Genomic DNA, 21,405 nt, shown 5'->3' on the forward strand with positions numbered 1-21,405 from the left:
TCACATTGATTTGCAAATGTTGAACCACCCTTGCATCCTGGGGATAAATCCCACTTGGTTGTGGTGGATGATCCTTTTAATGTATTGCTGGATCCTATTAGCTAGGATTTTGTTGAGGATTTTGGAATCCATATTCATCAGGGATATCAGTCTGAAATTCTCCTTTTTGATGGGGTCTTTGCCTGGTTTGGGGATTAAGGTAACGCTGGCCGCATAGAATGAGTTTGGAAGTTTTCCTTCTGTTTCTGTTTTTTGAAACAGCTTCAGTAGAATAGGTATTATTTCTTCTTTGAATGTTTGGTAGAATTCCCCAGGGAATCCATCAGGCCTTGGCCTGTTGTTTTTTGGGAGGTTTTGGATCACTGCTTCAATCTCGTTACTGGTTATTGGCCTATTCAGTTTGTCAATTTCTTCCTGTTTCAGTCTTGGCAGCTTATAGGTTTCCAGGAGGGCCTCCATTTCATCCAGATTGCTCAGTTTATTGGCATATAGTTGTTGATAATAATTTCTAATAATTGTTTCTATTTCCTTGGTGTTAGTCGTGATCTCTCCCCTTTCATTCATAATTTTATTAATTTGGGTCCTTTCTCTTTTCTTTTGGCTAAGTCTGGCCAGTGGTTTATCGATTTTATTAATTCTTTCAAAGAACAAACTTCTAGTTTCGTTGATCTGATCTACTGTGTTTCTGGTTTCTAATTCATTGATCTCTGCTTTAATTTTAATTATTTCTCTTCTAATGCGTGGCTTAGGCATCGTTTGTTGCTTTTTCTCTAGTTCTTTAAGGTGTAGAGTTAGTTGAATTCAGGATTTTTCTATTTTTTTGAGTGAGGCTTGGATGGCTATGTATTTCCCCCTTAGGACCGCCTTTGCAGTATCCCATAGGTTTTGGACTGATGGTCTCTGTGGATAGGTCTGATGTTATTCTGATGTTCCTCCCTCTGTACGTAAGGAATCTCTTCCCCCTAACTGCCCTTAAGATGGTTTCCTTGGTTGTAAGATTTGCAAGTTTTACTATTACATGCCAGGGTGTTGGCCTGTTTTCCTTGATCTTGGGAGGGGTCCTCTCTGCCTCTAGGACGAGAATGTTTGTTTCATTCTACAATTTGCTCAAATACATCTTCTAGTCCTCTCTCTCTCTCCACTCCCTCCGGGATTCCAATTATTCTGACATTGGAACACTTCATGGTGTCACTTATTTCTCTGATTCTATTTTCATGGATTCTGAGTTGTTTTTCCCTGAGCTCCTCTTTTCCCTTTTTATCTATTATATTGTCTTCCAGGTCACTTATTCGTTCTTCTGACTCAGCTACCCTAGCTGTTAGATTATCTAGATTGGATTGGATCTCACTGATAGCATTTTTAAGTTCTGCCAATTCAGCTTTCATTTCTGCCCTTAGAGACTCTATGTTGCCATTAATTGATTTCTCATTCTAGCCATTGTCTTCACAATTGCTAGCCTGAATTCCATCTCCGACATCTTGGTTATATCTGCATCCATTTGTAAATCTGCAGCATAAGTCATAATCTCTGAGTCTTTTCTATTTTGGGGGCTCCTCCTCCTAGTCATTCTGTTGATGGGTGTTTGAGGGAATGTACAGAGTCCAAATTATTGACCAAAACAGGTCCCACCTGTTTTCTTGGGACCTTAGGGTTGCTGGCCTCTTGTTTTCCCAGCCTGTCTTCTGGGGGAGGGGCCTGCCATGCTGTTACTCAGGCAGCCCTGTTTGGGCGGAGTTGCCCTGCCCCCTTGTGGCCGGGGATGGGCTCAGCGGGATCAGTTTTTGTGGCTTTTGTTCTCTGGCAGCTTTCCCTGGAGGCTTTCTGCGTCTCTTCCGAGAGTCAGAGCAGAAGAGACCGGTTCCAACCCTCTGCCTCAGAATAGAGAGACCGCAGTCTGTTCTTCAGTGAGCTCTCCAGGCCACATCATCTCCGTTTCTGTCCGTGCTGCTATAAACTGCAGCGGCCTGGGTTGTGGGCCCCTCTGCAGCGCCCCCAGTCCTGCCTCCAGGTTGGGGCCCGTCTCTGCCCTTTGTGCTTCTAAAACTGCCAGCCACTCCCAGTTCCACACACACGACCCAGCCGCTCTGGGTTTCTGCCCCGGGGGCTGCCCTAAAGTCCTTTCCCCACCCTACTGGTCTGCGAGTCTGTGCCCCATCCCCAGCATGCGAGGCTGTCATTCACTGGTGGTGTAGGGTCCCCACGGCCAGGCACCCTCCCGCTGCCGTTTATCCTCCGATATCTGCCCCCGGAATCACAGCTCCCCGCTTCATACCTCGAAACCAACCGCCTGTGATATTCTGTTTGTAGAGATCCAGATCTTCTTACATCTCAGGCTGGTTTCGTGGGTGCTCAGAGTGGTCTGGTAGATATCCAGCTCAATTCTGGGGACCAGTTGAAATAGGGTCCCCTACTCCTCCGCCATCTTTCCAAATCTCAAATTTTCTTAAATGAATATAAATATTTGCATTTACCTTCGAAATTCCCGATAATGAAGTTTTCTTTCTCCTCTTTTTCCAAAGAAATGTATCTGAAGGGTTGTGGTAATTTCAGGTTCTTTCACTGTTGATTCCTATAAAAAAAAAAAAGATACAATAATTTCAAGTAATTATAACCAAGAACAAAAATGGACCCTGTAACCTGGAATTCTTTAGGATAATATCCATAAAGATTCTTGTAACAACAACAACAAAGGTGGAAGAATCCTATATGTTATTTTGCATAATACTATTCTATAACTGTCTCTGCTCAAGCAAGAGAAAAACAATAAGGGCTAAAATACTCAAGATGGACTTCAGCAGTAAACAAAATCTTAGATCAATCCAAAAAGAGAGCTTAGAATAGTGAAATAAATACTATTTCAAAATGTGATCTCGAGGCATTATTTTTTAACATTTTATTTAATTACCCGACAGAGAGAGGGCACAAGAAGGGGGAGCGGCAGACAGAAGGAAAGAGAGAAGCAGGACCCCCCCCCCCCAAAGCAGGGAGCCTGATGTGGGACTTGATCCCTGGACCCTGGGATCATGACCTGGGCCAAAGGCAGACACTTAACTGACTGAACCACCCAGGTGCCCCTCGAGGCCTTTTTTAATGAAGCAGGACTGAGAGAATTAAAGCCAGAAGGCCTTTGAGTTTTTGCTGAATATTAGAAATATTTGAAAAACACCTGCTTTTCATAATTATAAAATTAATAATTGAGAATTCCATTAAAGTACTGCATAAAGCAGATTCACAGATTATTTCTCCTTCAAATCTCTAATATCATAAACAAAAATAATGACAAAACAGAACTGCTAAAAGACTTTCAGCCACAACTAAACAATAAAAGGGGTTACAAATTTAAACTAAATATTTTGAAAAGGAGCAGATGGAAAAAGAAACACTAGATTCAGGTGTCGGATGGTCCCCCATGTCTGCTAATACTACCCCTAACCCTACTTCTCAGAAATAGCCGTGGGAGTGAGACTATTAGATTAGAACTTCATTAAAAACTTCAATTTAGTGATAGCAGATTAGTGGGGACAAGTCAAGGACAACTCCAATAGAAGCTCCTATAGAGCTCGCTGAGACTTAAGCAGAGGGCAGGAGGGCTTCCAGGGTGCAGAATCTTTCAGGGCACTATGTTAAATTGAGGGACTAACCCTAAGCCCATAGAGTGGGATGTACCTTGGAGGGGAGGAGTGAGCTATGTCTAGGACACTTAATGAGATCAGAAGGATGAACAGAATATTGGTTCTTGAGGAAGGGCTGCATTTACCCCAGAGGAGTCTCCTCCCCCCTTGCTTCCACTCCTTTGGTCTATAGAGAAGTGGACCAAAATGTAAGGACAAGATAAATTGTTCCAGATAAGGTGGGAAGAGATCAAGGAGAATTTTCTTTGTGCTCTACCACAGCAATGAGAAAATCTGGACAGAGTGTGAGCAAAAGAAACAGCATGATAACTAAGCAAAGGCACCATAGCAAGAAATAGAACAAATCAGCAAAAGACACAAAACACCCAGTCTAGAACACATAATGCAGGGAACAATGTATGTCCCCGTAAACCCTTCATTTATATTAAAAATTTTTTCTATTTTGAGACAATTGTAGATTCACACACAACTGTACAAAATACAGAAAGATCTCTTGTACCATTACTCAGTTTCCTCCAATGGTCACTGGTGACATCTTGCAAAACAATATAACTTGATACAGTCAACACAGAGAAGAACATTTCCCTCACTATGACAATCCTTTATTTGCTCTTATAGCCACACTGATTTCTCTCTCAGCCACCCTCTCTTTGACCTCTGGCAACCGCTAACTGACTTTCTTTTCCTATAATTTTATTTCAAAATCTTATATAAATAGAACCATATAGTATATAATTTTTGGTATTGGCATTTTTGGTTCAGCATGATTCTCTGGATATTCATTCAGGCTGTTGTTCTATCAACAGTTTGTTCCTTTTTATTGCAGAGTACTATTTCATTGTACAGATTACCAGTTTAACCATTCACCTCTTGAAGGATATCTGGGTTGTTTCCAGTTTTTGGCTATTACAAGCTGCTAAAAAAATTTGTGGACAGGTTTTAGTATGAACACAGTTTTTCATTTCTCTAGGATGGATGCCCAGGAGTGCAGTTACTGTTTTATCACAGTGGCAGTATCATTTTACATTCCCACTAGTAGTGGATGAGTGATCCAGTTTCTCTGCATCTTGCAGCCATTTGGTATTGTCAATTACTTTAAGTCATTTGATGAGTTTGTTGTGGTATCTCACTCTGATTTTAATTTGCACTGTCCTATGATTAATGATGTTGAGCATCTTTTCATGTGGTTGTTGGCTATTTGTTTATATCCTTTGGGAAAATGTCTATTCAAGTCCTTTGCCCAGTTTTTTAACTGGGCTGTCTTCTTTTCTTTAAATCTTTAAGTTCCAGTTAAACATATAGTGTAATATTAGCTTCAGGGGTACAATATAGTGACTCAACACTTCCATACATTAGCCCTCCTTAATCCCCATCACCTATTTCACCCATCCCCCCCATGCACCACCCTTCTGCTAACTACCAGTTTGTTCTTGATAGCTAAGAGTCTGTTTTATGGCTTGTCCCCCTCTCTTTTTTCTTCCCTATGTTCATTTGTTACATTTTGTTTGCTTCTTACATTCCACATGTGAGCAAAATCATATAGTATCTGTCTTTCTCTGAGTTAATGTTGAGTAGCATAATACTATTCAGCTCCATCCATGTCATTTTAAACAAGATTTCATTCTTTTATGGGTGAGTAATATTCCACTATATATACACAGCACATTTTCTTTATCCATTCATCAGTCGGTGGACACTTGGGCTCTTTCCATAATTTGTTTATTGTAGATAATGCTACTATAAACATAGAGGTTCATGTATTCCTTTGAGTTAGTATTTTCATATTTCTTTGGTAAATACCTAGTAGTGTGATTGCTGGATCATCGGGTACTTCTATTTCTAATTTTTTGAGGAACGTCCATATCATTTTCCAGAGTGGCTACACCAGTTTGCATTCCCACCAACAGTGCAAGACAGTTCCCCTTTCTCCAAATCTTCTTGTGTTGTTCATTTTAGCCATTCTGAAAGGTGTGAGGTGATATCTCATTGTAGTTTTGACTTGGCATTTCTCAGATAAGTGATGATGAGTATCTTTTCATGTGTCTGTTGGTCATCTGTATATCTTTGGAGAAATGTCAATTCATGTATTCTGCCCATTTTTAAGTTGGAGTATTTGTTTCTTTGGTGTTGAGTTGTAGGAGTTCTTTATATATTTTGGCTACTAACCCTTTATTGGATAGGTTATTTGCAAATATCTTCTCCCATTCTGTAGGTTGCCTTTTAGGTTTCCATCACTGTGCAGGTTTATATTTTTACTATTTTTTAAAGATTTTATTTATTCATTGGACAGAGAGAGACAGCGAGAGAGGGAACACAAGCGGGGGTGGGGTGGGAGAGGGAGAAGCAGGCTTTCCCATTGAGCAGGGAGCCCAATGTGGGGCTTGACCCTGGGATTATGACCTGAGCCGAAGGCAGATGCTTAACGACTGAGCCACCCAGGCACCCCAGAAGGTTTTTATTTTTATTATTATTTTTAAAAAGATTCTATTTATTTGAGAGACAGAATGAGAGAGAGAGAGAGAGAGAGAGAGAGAGAGAGAGAGCACGAGAGGGGGGAGGGTCAGAGGGAGAAGCAGACTCCCTGCCGAGCAGGAAGCCCGATGTGGGACTCAATCCTGAGACTCCAGGATCATGACCTGAGCCAAAGGCAGTCGCATTATTAACCAACCGAGCCACCCAGGTGCTGCACAAAGTTTTTATTTTGATGTAGTCTCAACAGTTTATTATCTTTGCTTTTACTTCCCTTGCCTCAGGAGACATAGCTAGAAAGAAGTTGCTGCCTGTGTTCTCTCCTAGGATTTTTATGGTTTCAAGTCTCACATTTAGGTCTTTAATCCATTTTAAATTTATTTTTGTTTATGGTGTAAGAAAGTGGCCCAGTTCCATCCTTTTGCATGTTGTCATCCAGTTTTCCCAAAGCCATTCATTGAAGAGAGTGTCTTGCCCACTGGATAGTTTATCCTGCTTTGTCAAAGATTAATTGACCTTATAGTTGTGGGTTCATTCGTGGGTTTTCCACTCTGTTCCACTTAACCATGTGTGCCAGTACCACACTGTTTTGATCACTACAGCTTTGTAACGTAACTTGAAGTCTGGGATTCTGATGCCTCCGTTTTTTTTTCTTTTTCAAGGTTGTTTTGGCTATTCCGGGTCTTTTATGGTTCCATACATTTTAGGATGGCTTGTTCTAGTTCTGTGAAAAATGCTGTTGGTTTTTTGATAAGGATTGCATTAAATGTGTAGATTGCTTTGGGGAGTATAGACATTTTAACAATATTTGTTTTTCCAATCCATGAGCATGTAATGTCTTTCCATTTCTTTTCTTTTTTTTAAAGATTTTATTTATTTATTTGACAGAGACGGACACAGCGAGAGGGGGGACACAAGCAGAGGGAGTGGGAGAGGGAGAAGCAGGCTTCCCGCTGAGCAGGGAGCTCGATGTGGGACTCGATCCCAGGACCCTGGGACCATGACCTGAGCCAAAGGCAGACGCTTAATGACTGAGCCATCTGTCTTTCCATTTGTTTGTGTCATCTTCAATTTCTTTCATCAGTGTTTTATAGTTTTCAGAGTACAGGTCTTTCACCTTTTTGGTTAGGTTTATTCCTAGGTATTTTATTGTTTTTAGTGCATGTGTAAATGGGATCGATTCCTTAGTTTCTCTTTCTGCTACTTCATTATTGGTATATAGAAATGCAACAGAATTCTGTAGACTGATTTTGTATCCTCTGACTTTACTGAATTCGTTTACCAGTTCTAGCAATTTTTTGATGCAGTTTTTGGGTTTTCTATATAGGGTATCATGTCATCTGCAGAGAGTGAAAGTTTAACTTCTTCCTTGCCGATCTAGATGTCTTTAATTTCTTTTTGTCTGATTGCTATGGCTAGGAGTTCTAGTATTATGTTAAATAACAGTGGTGAGAGTAGACATCCCTATCTTGTTCCTATCTGTAGAGGAAAAGCTCTCAGTTTCTCCCCATTTAGGATGATATTAGCTGTTTATTTTTTCATATATGGCATTTATTGTGTTGAGGTATGTTCCCTCTAAACCTACTTTGTTGAGGGTTTTTATCATGAATGGATGTTGTGCTTTGTCAAATGCTTTTCCTACATCTACTGAAATGATCATATGGTTATTATCCTTTCTTTTATTAATGTGATATATCACAACTGATTTGCAAATACTGAACCACCCTTGTAACCCAGGAATAAATCTCACTTGATTGTGGGGAATGATTTTTTCAACATATTGCTGGATTTGGTATGCTAATATTTTACTGAGAATTTCTGCATTTATGTTCATCAGGGATATTGGCCTGTAGTTCTCTTTTTTAGTGGTGTCTTTATCTGGTTTTGGTATCTGGGTAATGCTGGACTCATAGTATAAATCTGGAAGTTTTCCTTCCTTTTCTATTTTTTGGAATAGTTTGAGAAGAATAGGTATTAACTCTTCTTTAAATGTTTGGTAGAATTTGCCTGTGAAACCATCTGGTCCTAGACTTTTGTTTGTTGATTACCAATTCAATTTCTTTGCTGGTTATTGGTCTGTTCATTTTCTATTTCTTTCTGTTTCAGCTTTGGTAATTTATATGTTTCTAGGAATTTAACCATTTCTTCCAGGTTGCCCAATTTGTTGGCAATGGGTTATCCTTTTGTTGTTGAGTTGTAGGAGTTCTTTAGATATCCTGATACTAGATAGACCCTTATTAGGGATATAATTTACAAATATCTTCTACCACTCTGTAGGCTGTCTTTTCACTTTTTGATAGGGTCCTTTGATGCACAAAAGTTTTTAACTGTAATGAAGTCCAACACATCTAATTTTTCATCAATTGCTTATGCTTTTGGTGTTATAAGAAATCACTGCCAAATCCAATGTTATGAAGCATTTCCCCTTTCATGAAGTGCTTCTAAGAGTGTTACAGTCTTAGCTTTTACATTTAAGTCTGATTGATTTCAGTTAATTTTTGTATATGATATGAGGTAGAAATCCAACTTCATTTTTTTACATGTGGATATCCAGTTGTCCCAGCACCATATGTTGAAGAGACTTATGCAAAGGAAATCATTATATACATGTTTTGAAAACAGCTTTTCTTTTCTTTTTAAAGGGGAGCACTTGTCATAACCAATATAGGTCTGTCATAATTTTTACTAGCTATTGCACTGTATGTGCCATTGTGCAACTATGTATACACACAAACATTTTTTCAGGGTAGCAAGCAAGGTTACCTTATTTCTTCTTTATTAACATGTATTCCTTTTCCTCCCATTCTTGTATTTGTCACAGAAAAGAGCAAAAAGGTCTGAATTTTCCCATGCCTATTAGCAGTAGGGAAATCCTACATATGACATGTAAGCTAGCCAAGGTCGCCTGCATAATATAATGAATGTGCTGTTAGATATTTAGATTGTTTCCAAATTTTTTTTTACTATAAACAATGCTTGAGATATACTGTTATATACTTATCTTTGTACACTGGTCATTATAAAGGATAACCCACTGCCAAATTACATTTGCACTTAAACTTTGTTAGATATCTTGGCAATTTACATTACCAACCAACAGTGGAGAAGAATACCCATTCCCTCACACTTTGGAGAACACTAAAGATTATCAAACTTTTTTTATCTTTGCCAGTCTGGTAAGAAATAAAACAAAACAAATCACTATTATTTCAACTTGCATTTCCTTGATTATTCATATTTTTTTAAAGAGATTTTATTTATTTGACAGAGAGATAGCGAGAGCAGGAACACAAGCAGAGAGAGTGGGAGAGGCAGGCTCCCCACTGAGTAGGGAGCCCGATGTGGGGCTCGATATCAGAACCCTGGGGTCATGACCTGAGCTGAAGGCAGACACTTAACGACTGAGGCGCCCAGGCGCCCCATTGATTATTATTCATATTTATCGGTCATTTGTATTTCTTCTGCTAACTGCCCTTTCCTGAACTTTGACTATTCTATTGAGATGTTAGTCATTTAAAAAAAGAGTAACAGTAGTCAAGTTTACTACATTTTCTTTTATGGCTTTTGGAACAGAACTACATTGCTTACCTCAATAATATAAAAACATTTACCCACTTTTTTTTTCAAATCAGGTACAACTGACATACAATACTACATTAGTTTCAGGTGTAGAACATAGTGAACTGACATTTGTATACATTGCAAGATGATCACCACAATAAGTGTAGTCACCATCTTCTACTTTACAAAGGTAATACAATATTATTGACTATATTCCTAATGCTGTACATTACAGCCCAATGACTTACCTTCTCCAATTCAGTAAGTTGCCCTTCTATTTAGTTGAGGGTTTCCTTTTGTAACTAAAAGCATGTACTTTGTGATCCCATTCTGTTTCCTCCAAACACATCTCCTATCTGGTAACCACCAATCTGTTCTCTGTATCTATCAATCTTGGTTTTTTGTTTGTTTTTTAGATTCCACATATAAATGAAATCCTGTGGTATTTGTCTTGCTCCGACTTATACTACTTAGAATAATACCCTCAAGGTCCATCCAATGTTGTTGCAAATGTCAAGATTTTCTTATGGCTGAGTCGTATTGGGTATATAAACCACATCTTTTTATCCACTTATCTATCGATAACACTTGTTTTCATACTCTGGCTTTTAAATAGTGCTGCAATGAAAAAAGGGGTACATATGCCTTTCTGAATTAGTGTTTCTGTTTTCTTTGGATAGATACCCAGTAGTGGAATTGTTGGATCATATTGTAATTTTTTTTTTTTTTAAGATTTTATTTACTTGGGGGACAGAGTGAGCAAGAGAGAGAGCATAAGCCGGGGGAGAGGCAGAAGAAGGGGAAGAAGACACCCCCTGAGCAGGGAGCCCGATGTGGGGCTCAATACCAGTACCCTGGGATCATGACCTGAGCTGAAGGCAGACGCCTAACTGACTGAGCCACTCTGACATGCCCTGTAGTTCTAATTTTAATTTTGAGGAATCTCCATATGGTTTTCCACAGTGGCTGTACAAATTTACAATGCCACCAACAATACAAAGCGTTCCCTTTTCTCCACATCCTTGCTAGCGTTTTGTTATTTCTTGTCATTTTGATACTAGCCCTTCTAACAGGTGTAGGTGCTATCTCATTATGGTTTTGATTTGCATTTCCCTGATTAGTGATGTTGAGCATCTTTTCATGTGCCTGTTTGCTATTTGTATGTCTTCTTTAGAAAAATGTCTATTCAAATCATCTGCCCATGTTTTAATTGGATCATTTCTCCTACTGAATTGTATAAATTCTTTATATATATTTTGGATATTAGTCCCTAATCAGATATATGATTTACAGATATCTTCTCCCATTTGGAAAGTTGCCCTTCTGTTTGGTTGAGGGTTTCCTTTGCTGTACAGAAGCTTTTTAGTTTGATGTAGTCCCATTTGTTTATTTTTGCTTTTGTTCCCTTTGCCTTTGGAGTCAGATAAAAAAAATTACTAAGACTGATATCAAGGAGCTTATTGCTTATGTCTTCTTCTTGGGCATTTATGGTTTTAGGTCTTACATTCAAGTCTCGAATCCATTTTGAGTTAATTTTTTGTAGATGGTGTAAGATAGTGGTCCAGTTTCATTCTTTTGTGTGTAGCAGCTGTCCAGTTTTCCCAATACTATTTATTAAATAGACTGCCCTTTCCCCATTGTATATTCTTGCCTCCTTTGCTGAAAATTAACTGACCATATACATGAGGGTGGGTTATCTATATCTATAGTTCCATTGATCTATGTGTTTGTTTTTATGACAATACCACACTGTTTTGATTATTATAGCTTCATAATACTGCTTGAAATCAGGCACAGTAATACCTCCAGCTTTGTTCTTCTTTCTTAACATTCCTTTGGCTATTTAGGGTCTTTTGTGGTTCCTTCCACAGAAGTTATAGTATTATTCTAATTCTGTAAAAAATGTCATTGGAATTTTGATAGGGATTGCAATGCATCTGTAGATTGCTTTGGGTGAATGGACATTTAACAATATCCATTTTTCTAACCTATGACACAAAATATCTTTCCATTTATTTGTGTTATCTTCAATTTCTTTCATTAATGTCATATACTTTTCAGGTAATAGATCTTTCACCTCCTTGGTTAAATTTATTTCTAGTATTTCATTCTTTTTAATGCAATTGTAAATGGGATTATTTTCTTGATTTCTCAGATATTTTGTTAATGTACCGAAATGCAACAGAGCTTTGTGTATTAATTTTGTATCTTGCAACTCTACGGAATTCACTTATTAGTTCTGATAGTTTTTTGGTGGAGTCTACAGGGTTTTCTATATACAGTATCATGTCGTCTGCAAATAGTGGAAGTTTTACTTCTTCCTTTCCAATTTGGATGCCTTTTATTTCTTTTTCTTGCATAATTGTTCTGGCTAGCACTTCCAATTCTTTGTTGAATAAAAGTGGCAAGAGTAGGCATCCTTATCTTGTTCTTGATCTTAGAGGTAAAGCTTTAGCTTTTCACCACATAGCCCTTAATATGTTGAGGTAGTTCCCTTTATACCCATTTTGTTGTTTTTTTTTTTTTACCATAAATGAATTTTCTCAAATGCTTTCTATGCATCTATTAAAATGACATCATTTTTAGCCTTCATTTTGTTGATGTGGTGTATATCATCTTGATTGATTTGTGGATGCTGACCATACTTGCATCCCTAGAATAAATCCCACTTGATCATGATGTAAGATCATTTTAATGTATTGCCGAGTTTGGACTATTAATGTTTTGTTGATTTTTGCATGTATGTTCCTCAGGGATATTGGCCTGTAATTTCCTTTTCCTTCCCTCCCTCTCTCTCTCTTTTTGGTGTTCTTCTTTGCTTTTGGTATCAGGGTAATGCTGGCCTTGTGAAATCAGTTTGGGAGCATTCCCTCCTCTTCAATTTCTTGGAGGAGTCTGAGAAGTATAGGCATTAAACGTTCTTCAAATGTTTGGTAGAATTCACCAGTGAAGCCATCCTGTCCTGGACTTTTGTTACGAGGTTTCCAATTACTGATTCAATCTCCCGCAATATCTGAGGTATGCCTGCATTCTTGGCTGGAGGGTGTTTTCCTTTCATCACTCTGAATATGTCATGCCACTCTCTTCTGGCCTGCAAAGTTTCTGCCATGAAATCTCCTAATAGCCTTATGGGATTTTTCCTCTTTTGTTTTCCCTCTTTCTGCTTTTGAGATTCTCTCTTTAACTTTTGACATTTTAATTATAATGTGTCTTGGTATGGATCTCTTTGGATTCATCTTAATTGGAATCTTTTGAGCTTCCTGGACCTGGATGTCTACTTCCTTCCCTTAGTTAGGGACGTATTCAGCCATTATTTCTTCAAATACATTTCCTGCCCTTTCTCTTCTCCTTCTGGGACCCTTATAATGCAAGTGTTATTCTATTTGATGTTGTCCCAGAGGTCCCTTAAGTCACCTTTATTAAAAAATTTTTTTTCCTTTTCATTGCTTTGCTTTGGTGAGTTCCACTGAAGTCTACTAGATACTGATCTGTTCTGCTTCATCTAGTCTGCCATTGAACCCCTCCTGCTTTTTTTTTTTTTTTTTAAGAGAGGCAGAGAGAGAGGTGGGGAGGGGCAGAGGAAGAGGGAGAGAGAGAGAGAATCTTTAGCAGGCTCCATGTCCAGTGATGAGCCCGATGCAAGGCTCAATCTCACAACCCTGAGATCATGACCAGAGCTGAAATCAAGGGTTGGATGCTTAACTGACTGAGCCACCCAGACACCCCCTTCTTGGTCCTTTCTTATACTTTCTATCTCTTTGTTGAAGTTCTCACTGTGTTCACCCCTCTCCTCCCGAGTTCCATGAGCATCCTTATGACCCTTACCTTAAATTCTTTTTCTGATAAATTACTTTTCTCCACATTATTAAGGTCTTTTTCTGAGGTTCTGTCATGTTCTTCTATTCGGAACATATTTTTCTGTTTCTTCATTTTGCTTGACTCTTGGTGTGTTTCTATGTATTACTTGAAGCAGCTATCTCTCTCACTCTAAGTAGAGCCTTGTGTAGGTTATGAAACTTCTCTTTCAACCTTACTTTTTAGCTCTCTGTTGTCTCTTGAACCTTTGTGATTGTCTAAACTACCTATTCCAACCCAGTTTTGGGTTGATTGGAAGCAGACTCTTAGGCAGCAGCTTTTAAAATATAAAAGTATATACAATCCTGTAGGGGCTACATAGTCCCTGCTGCCTCCAGACCAGGAGATTTAGAGGTGTCCCCTGGGGAACATTTGCAAAAATTGGGTTTCCAGATAAGTGTGTAAGCTCCTTTCTGAGAGGTCTAGTTAAGATGTAGAAGGCCAAGGGGGTGTGCAAGGATGGTGTGTGTCTAATTAGGTTCCCTGGGAGCACCTCTTTAATCTTTACATGCACGGGAAACCTGAAGCCTATCCCTTAAGCTGAAGCTCCAAGCTAGGTAAATAGGCCTTTTTTCCAGAAGACTGGGGTTGTGTTTCAGTCTGCTGCTGTGCAGTGTCCTGATGGTGGTGGCTTGCCAAGAACTGTCTGAGTGTTACATTCTTGTGGAGCTCAGGAATGCCAACCACTATGGCCACCAGGGCCAGGTGATTGAGCGGTGTCCCGTGTGGACTGCATGTATCTGCTGGCTTTATCTAGGCAGAGTATATGGGGCAGGGCATGTTCGCTAGCTTCAGAAAAGCAGGGGAAAATGTCTTGACTGTATGCCTGTGGGCTTCAGGAACGTAGTGGGAGAGTACCTTGTCTGTGCATGCATGCTAGTTTTAGGCTGGGAGCAGGAGAATGATAGCCCCAGCCAGAGAGTGAGGGAGCGCTCCAACTGCCTACACTTACCAACTTTATTTAGGGAATGAGAGGATGCCATGAATGTTGTGCTTGCCTGCCCCAGCTACAGAGTGGGGGAGTGCTGCAACCTTCTGTGCTCTCCAGTTTCCTCAGGCAGTGGGATGGTGTGGTGACTGTAGATCTGTAGATTGTGACTGCGTCTTAGCAATGCAGCAGGAGGGTACTGCCTGTGAGCCCACCCACTTGTGCTAGCAGGGTAAGTGGAGAGTGCAAAATTGGCTTCTGCCAGCACCTCTATCTCCAGGGAGAGTTTCAATGGTCCCTTGCCCTTCCAGCAGATGCTTTTAGGTTGCCAAATGAATTTCTTTTACAATAGAATCTTGGCACTTTTCAAACTACTATTTTTCTGCTGGGTCTTGGGGAGAGTGAGACTGCACATAAGCCCTTTAAAAGGGGCATCTCAGTTTCCTATAGCGCTTTGGGTCCCTTAGATATCAGCCCCTTTGCATTTTCTAAGCCAGATGTTTTGGGGGCTCATCTCTCTGGTCAGATCCCAGGGATAGGGGTGCTTTAATTGAGGCATCAACCCCTCACTGTTCCAGGAAAAATACTGGACTGGTGAGAATCCTCACTGTCATGTCACAGTGCTGGGGTGGGGTTTCTGGTAAATCCTTATCTCTGACTCTCCTACCTATCTCAATGTGAACTTTTTGTCTTTTGCTGTGGAGAAACAGTTCATCTAGTTTTCTTTTTCAGAGGGAAATGATCCATATGCAGCTGTAGATTTGATGTTATCTGTGGGATGGGGTGAGTTTCAAGATCTTCCTATGCCATCCTGCAGAAGAGCCCCACATTTTCTTAAATGTTCCCATAGTTTGATTTTTGACATTATCTTTGATTCCTCTGGAATTTATTTTGCTATAAGAAATATATATATACACCCAGCACTGTTTAGTCAGTCACACCATTAGTCACAAACAAAGATGTAGTAAATGCCCATTATGTGTCAGAGACCATGTCAGGCCTTGGGGCTTCATGGTTTTCTGTTCCTGTTGGGTAACTGGGCATTCAACAAGTTATTAAAAATAATAATCCAAGCATGAAAGTATTGGGAAGAAGTTCAGGGAGCTTTGGGAGCATATAAAGGGTGTCTGACTCACTTAGCAGCTCAGACAAGGCTTTCCTGAGAAAAATATCATTTAAACTGAATCTAAAGTTTGAACTGAAGTTAAGAAAATAAGAAGTGGGAGTAAACATTCCACACAGGAAACATGTATAAAGGCCTGAAGGTGCTAGAGAGAGTGGTGCTCTATGGCTGGGGTGTAGACAGCAATAATAATAAATATAATAGCAAATAAATATATATCGCTTATGTGTTAAGCACAGTTCTAAGAGATTTAAATAAATTAATTTAATCCTCAAAACAACCTACTGAGGTAGATTATTATTATTCTTTTCTTCTTTTTTTTCAAGACTTTATTTTTAAGTAATCTCTACACCCAATGTGGGGCTTGAACTCAAGAGATCAAGAGTCGCACACTCTACTGACTGAACCAGCCAGGTGCCCCTATTATTCTCATTTTATAATGAAGAAACTCAATTTTATGCAAAGAGAAGTACACTAATTTGCCCAGAGCCACACAGCTATTAAGAGATGGAGCGGCATATGAATGTAGGCAGTTGGTCTGAGTCTGAGATTTTTTTTTGATGATTCATTAACTGCGTATAACACCCAGTGCTCATCACCACACGTGCCCTCCTTAATACCCATTACAGGGTTACCCCATCCCCCTAGCCCCTTCCCTTCTGAACCCTCAGTCTGTTTCCCAGAGTCCAGAGTCTCTCATGGTTTGTCTCCCTCTCTGATTTCTTCCCGCTCAGTTTTCCCTCCCTTCCTCTGTGGTCCTCTGCGTTATTCCTTATGTTCCACATATGAGTGAAATCATATGATAATGTCCTTCTCTGCTTGACTTATTTCACTTAGCATAATCCCTCCAGTTCTACCCACGTCGCTGCAAATAGTGGGTATTCATCCTTTCTGATGGCTGAGTAATATTCCATTGTATATATAAACCACATCTTTATCCATTCATCTGTTGAAAGACACCTCAGCTCCTTCCACAGTTTGGCTATTGTGGACATTGCTTCTATGAACATTGGGGTGCATGTGCCCCTTCTTTTCACCACATCTGTATCTTTGGGGTAAATACCTAGTAGTGCAATTGCTGGGTTGTAGAGTAGCTCTATTTTTAACGTCTTGAGGAACCTCCATACTATTTTCCAGAGTGGCTGTACCAGCTTGCATTCCACCAACAGTGTAAGAGGGTTCCCCTTTCTCCACAGCCTCGCCAAAATTTGTTGTTTTCTGTCTTGTTAATTTCTGCCATTCTAACTGGTGTAAGGTGGTATCTTATTGTGGTTTTGATTTGTATTTCCCTGATGGCTAGCGATGTTGAACATTTTTTTCATGTGTCTGTTGGCCATCTGTATGTCTTCTTTGGAGAAGTGTCTGTTCATGCCTTCTGACCATTTCTTGACTGGATTATTTCTTAACCACTGTGCTATACTGCAGAGAAAATGGTACAGCTAGAGTTTGGAAAAATAGTTGGCCTGAGGGTAGTTACATCATATTTGTGCTTTTAGGTCACCCTGGCTATAATGTGAAAATGAATTAGAAAAGACAGGAGTGGATGCAGACAGATCAGCCAGGAGGCTATTGCAGTAACTCAAGTAAGAAATGACAGTAGTCTGATAAAATGACAGTCATGGCAACAGAACAAAAAAGGAAGGATCTGAGAAACATTTAAGAAGTAGAACAGACAGTACTAGTGACTAACTGGATATAAAGGGTAAGGAGATGTCAAGGATGACTCCTAGTTTGCTGGATTACTGAAAAGTAATTTGGTAATTAGTTTTTTTCCCCACTGATTTGAAATGATATCTATATTATATGCCATTGCTCATAGATGTATTTGGGTTTATATTTTGACTATTCTATTGCTCACTACACCATTTCATTAACCCTCTCATTACTTGCATTTTCTAGAATGTCATTTCTGAAATGATTTTGCCAAGTTTCTGTATACCTCCTACCTCTCTAACACTATCACCAAAGAAGAAACCCCTGCCCCCAAATCCCTAAACCCAACCAGACAAAACCAAAATCAGGTGCTCAGGTATTGAGTTCTGATGTAGACTATATTGAATTCATAGATTAATTTACTGGAGATTGGCCACTTTACAATGATCACTATTCCTACCTAAGTATAAAGCATGTCTTTATTTCAGTCTTCTCTTATGTTCCTCAATTAAATTTTATTATTTATAGTTTTCTTCATGTAGATTCTTTTAAGTATTTTTTTGTTTTTAAATTTTTCTATTTGTGCATAGCTGACACACAATGTTACATTAGTTTCAGGTGTACAACAGTGATTCAACATCTCTATATGTTATGCTATGCTCACAAATGTAGCTCCCATCTGTCATCATACAACGCTATTACAATACCACTGACTATATTCCCTATGCTGTACATTTTATTCCCTAGATCTTTAAAATATTAACCTTTATTTTTCATGTATCTTAAAAACTAGTTAATTATTAAATGTTCAGTGTCATTAATATAAGCCTCATCAAAGTACATTCTAGTTCATGCTTTTGGTATATAGTATGGTATTTATTTCAAAGGGTAAAATTTTATACTATATTAACTATATTGGTTTACCTAAAATGTTTGCTTTTGGAACTTACTAACCATGTTTATTAAAGTCAATGTAAACCTATTGGCCAATTAAAATATGATAACTGCTGACTTCCCACAGGATAGAGTGAGATGACAAAAAAGCTTATCCCCTAAAAGCAAACAGCTGGACAAAATGGTCAAAACACAACTATTCAGTGCTGTGGAATCCAACCAAAGGCATACAACAAAGTGAAGTGTTTTTCAAATTAACTACTAAACTTTGGGCAGCACACACTCTATGGCCTTCTTGCCTTTCCAGCTTTATCCTGTGGGAGTTTTACCAGAGAATGTCAGGCTGTCCAAAACCAGTTTCCCTGTTGCTGATGGAGGGAGTTTACTTGGTGATCTTGGTGGCTCCTTTAGCTGAGACTGCAGGCCTCTTTGGAACAAACAATGGACTGGCAGATGGCCAGTACTTGAAACACTGAGGAGCTGAGACAACCATAACGACTTGCGCTCTCCTTGTACCCCAGGTTGTGCCGCACATACAGCAGAGACCACACCAGCTCCAGCTGCCCACACGTCCTTGGCTCAAAGAGCTGACACAGGTGTGTGCACTTTCAGGCTTAAAAAGAGCCTAACTGGGCATCTGGGTGGCTCAGATGGTTAAGCGTCTGCCTTTGGCTCAGGTCATGATCCCGGGGTCCTGGGATCGAGTCCCGCATAGGGCTCCTTGCTCAGCGGGGAGTCTGCTTCTCCCTCTCCCTCTGCCTCTCCCCCTGCTTGTTCTCTCTCTGTCTCTCTCGCAAGTGAATAAATAAAATCTTAAAAAAAAAAAAAAAGATCACTGCAGCCTTCTCAGGACTGCCCGTTCTTAAAAGAAAAAAAAAAAAAAAAGAGACTAAGTGTGAATGTACTCCCAGCCCTTACACAGACCCATTGGCAGTGGGGAGAGAGGGCACAGCTTATTATCTCCATTGTCTTAGTATAATCTCTGGCCAATCTCTGGCTGGACACTAAAACTGTGCAGACACAGGAATGACTCCTAGAAAGCCAGGCTAAAAATAAAAATCAAATAGATTTCCTGTGCAATAATTTTTCCCTTGAGGAAAAAGAGTCCACTTATAATAGTAAAAAAGTAATGTCACAGGGATGCCCTTTAGAAACAAATTTCAGATGAATGAAAAAATTAAATGTAAAAAACCAAAAGCATAACTAAACCAGAGGATAATATAGGTTAGTATTTCTAACTAATTTTGATGTGGGGAAGACATTTTAAAAAATGAAAAGTTATTAGATAAATAAAATTAAAAGACAAATAAATATGACCACGTAAAAAATAAAAATATCTATAATCAAAACATCACAAACAAAAAAATCTGATAAATATTGCAATAAATTTGACAAATACTAGGTTAATATTCTTAATTTACTTTTTTTTAAAAAGATTTTATTTATTTATTTGAGAAAGAAAGAATGAGAGATAGAGAGCACGAGAGGGAAGAGGGTCAGAGGGAGAAGCAGACTCCCTGCTGAGCAGGGAGCCCGATGTGGGACTCGATCCCGGGACTCCAGGATCATGACCTGAGCTGAAGGCAGTCGCTTAACCAACTGAGTCACCCAGGTGCCCTATTTTTAATTTACTCTTAAAAGTACTCCTAAAAATAAATATGAAGAAAAACCTAAAGAAATTCCCAAAGAACAGAAAATTTTGGGGAAATCGGAGGGGGAGACGAACCATGAGAGACTTATGGACTCTGAGAAACAAACTGAGGGTTTTGGGGGGGGGAATGAGTTAGCCCGGTGACGGGTATAAAGGAGGGCACACTTGCATGGAGCACTGGGTGTTATACGCAAACAATGAATCATGGAACACTATATCAAAAACTAATGATGTACTGTATGGTGACTAACGGAACATAACATAATAAAAAAAAAAGAAAATTTATAAAATAAAAAGTATCTTGAAAAATAATTGAGATACCTTTTCCCCTATCTAATTGGCACTGCTTAAAAACCAAAACAAAAACAGATACCAATCCTGGACTGTTCACAGGGGGACATGCTTACTGGTGGTAGGACTGTAAATTGTTACAACTCTTCCAGAAGGCAGTTTGACCCTATAAATCAGAAGTCTTAAAAGTATCCATGCCTTTTGACCCAACAATCTCACCTTTAGAATGTTCTCCTAAATTTACAAGCTTAACTCTTTACTGGGGCATGATTCTAACAGTAAATATTTGGAAACAATCTTAATGATCAATAATAAAAATGTCATATTCATACGATTAAATATTTATTGATTCATTTAAAAATATTTACTGAGCATTTAAAGCATGTTCTGCTGCTTTACATAGTAAAGAATTTACCGTACCCAGATAGAAGTCTGCTTTTGTCTTGGGCTGCTGGGAGGTGATGTCTACGATAAGTGTCTTGTTTACTTGGGGGCCTTGGGCCAAACCAGAATAACAATGAGGTTTAGGGTGGTGGCTTGGGTCATGGGGTATCAGAATGACCTCCAGAATGGCTAGAGATGGGGGCCAGCAACATGGGTAGCCAACCAAATTTATATAGCGGACCCCAAGAAAATCTCAGGACATTAGGGCCCTGACTGGTACTACTCCAGGTGTACTGTTACACACCTTGTTGGGAGAGTTAGTGCTATCCATGATCCCAATGGGGAGAGTACAACTGGACCCTCTGCTTGGGGAACTTTCTGGACCTCTGCCTCATGTGTCTTTTCCTTTGGCTGATTTTAATCTGTATCTGCTCATTGTAAGAAAACTGTACCCATGAACCAAACAACTTTCAGTGAACTTTGTGAGTCCTTCCAGTGAATAATGGAATCCAAGGGTGGTCTTGGGGGTTGCAAGTGAACTTGCAATTGCTATCAAAAGTAGGTGGTCTTGTTGACTGCTCCCTAACTTCAAACAACTGTAGAGAGAGGAATGATGCTTACAGTTCAGAGGAGGACACAATTAATTATACTAATGTGTGAGAGGTGTTATGATGGCGGACATACAGGGTATGATGGGAACACACAGGACACATAAAGCTGGAAAAAGGGAATACATTCAAGGACTCAGATATGGGAAAAAGAAGTCCAGCACAGGATTGCTCAAAGGGATGAAATGTAAGAAAGAATTGTGATTTTAATAATGTGCAAAATTTGAAGCAGACATGCTCTAAAAGATGAAATAAATTGGAAATTTAAGAAAATCTCATGGAAAGCATACTGTGGAATAAGAACTGACTGAAAGATTATCAACAGAAAATGTACTGATATACATTAGCAGTGAGAA

General features: G+C 39.2%; 1 protein-coding gene across 2 annotated transcripts in view; it reads right to left on the minus strand.

The window, feature by feature from the left end:
- MICU2 (mitochondrial calcium uptake 2) overlaps window positions 1-21,405 on the minus strand; it is a 173,143-nt gene that overhangs the window by 26,514 nt on the left and 125,224 nt on the right. For both annotated transcript variants that reach the window (XM_028104924.2, XM_028104932.2), the window contains one exon: window positions 2,472-2,569. In XM_028104924.2, the coding sequence (XP_027960725.2) occupies window positions 2,472-2,569 (98 nt within the window). The remainder of the gene's footprint in view (window positions 1-2,471; window positions 2,570-21,405) is intronic.

Source organism: Eumetopias jubatus, unplaced genomic scaffold (genome assembly GCF_037043125.1).
Source record: "Eumetopias jubatus isolate StellerSeaLion01/CBP00866 unplaced genomic scaffold, mEumJub1_p1.0 scaffold_3, whole genome shotgun sequence".
Lineage (NCBI taxonomy): Eukaryota > Metazoa > Chordata > Mammalia > Carnivora > Otariidae > Eumetopias > Eumetopias jubatus.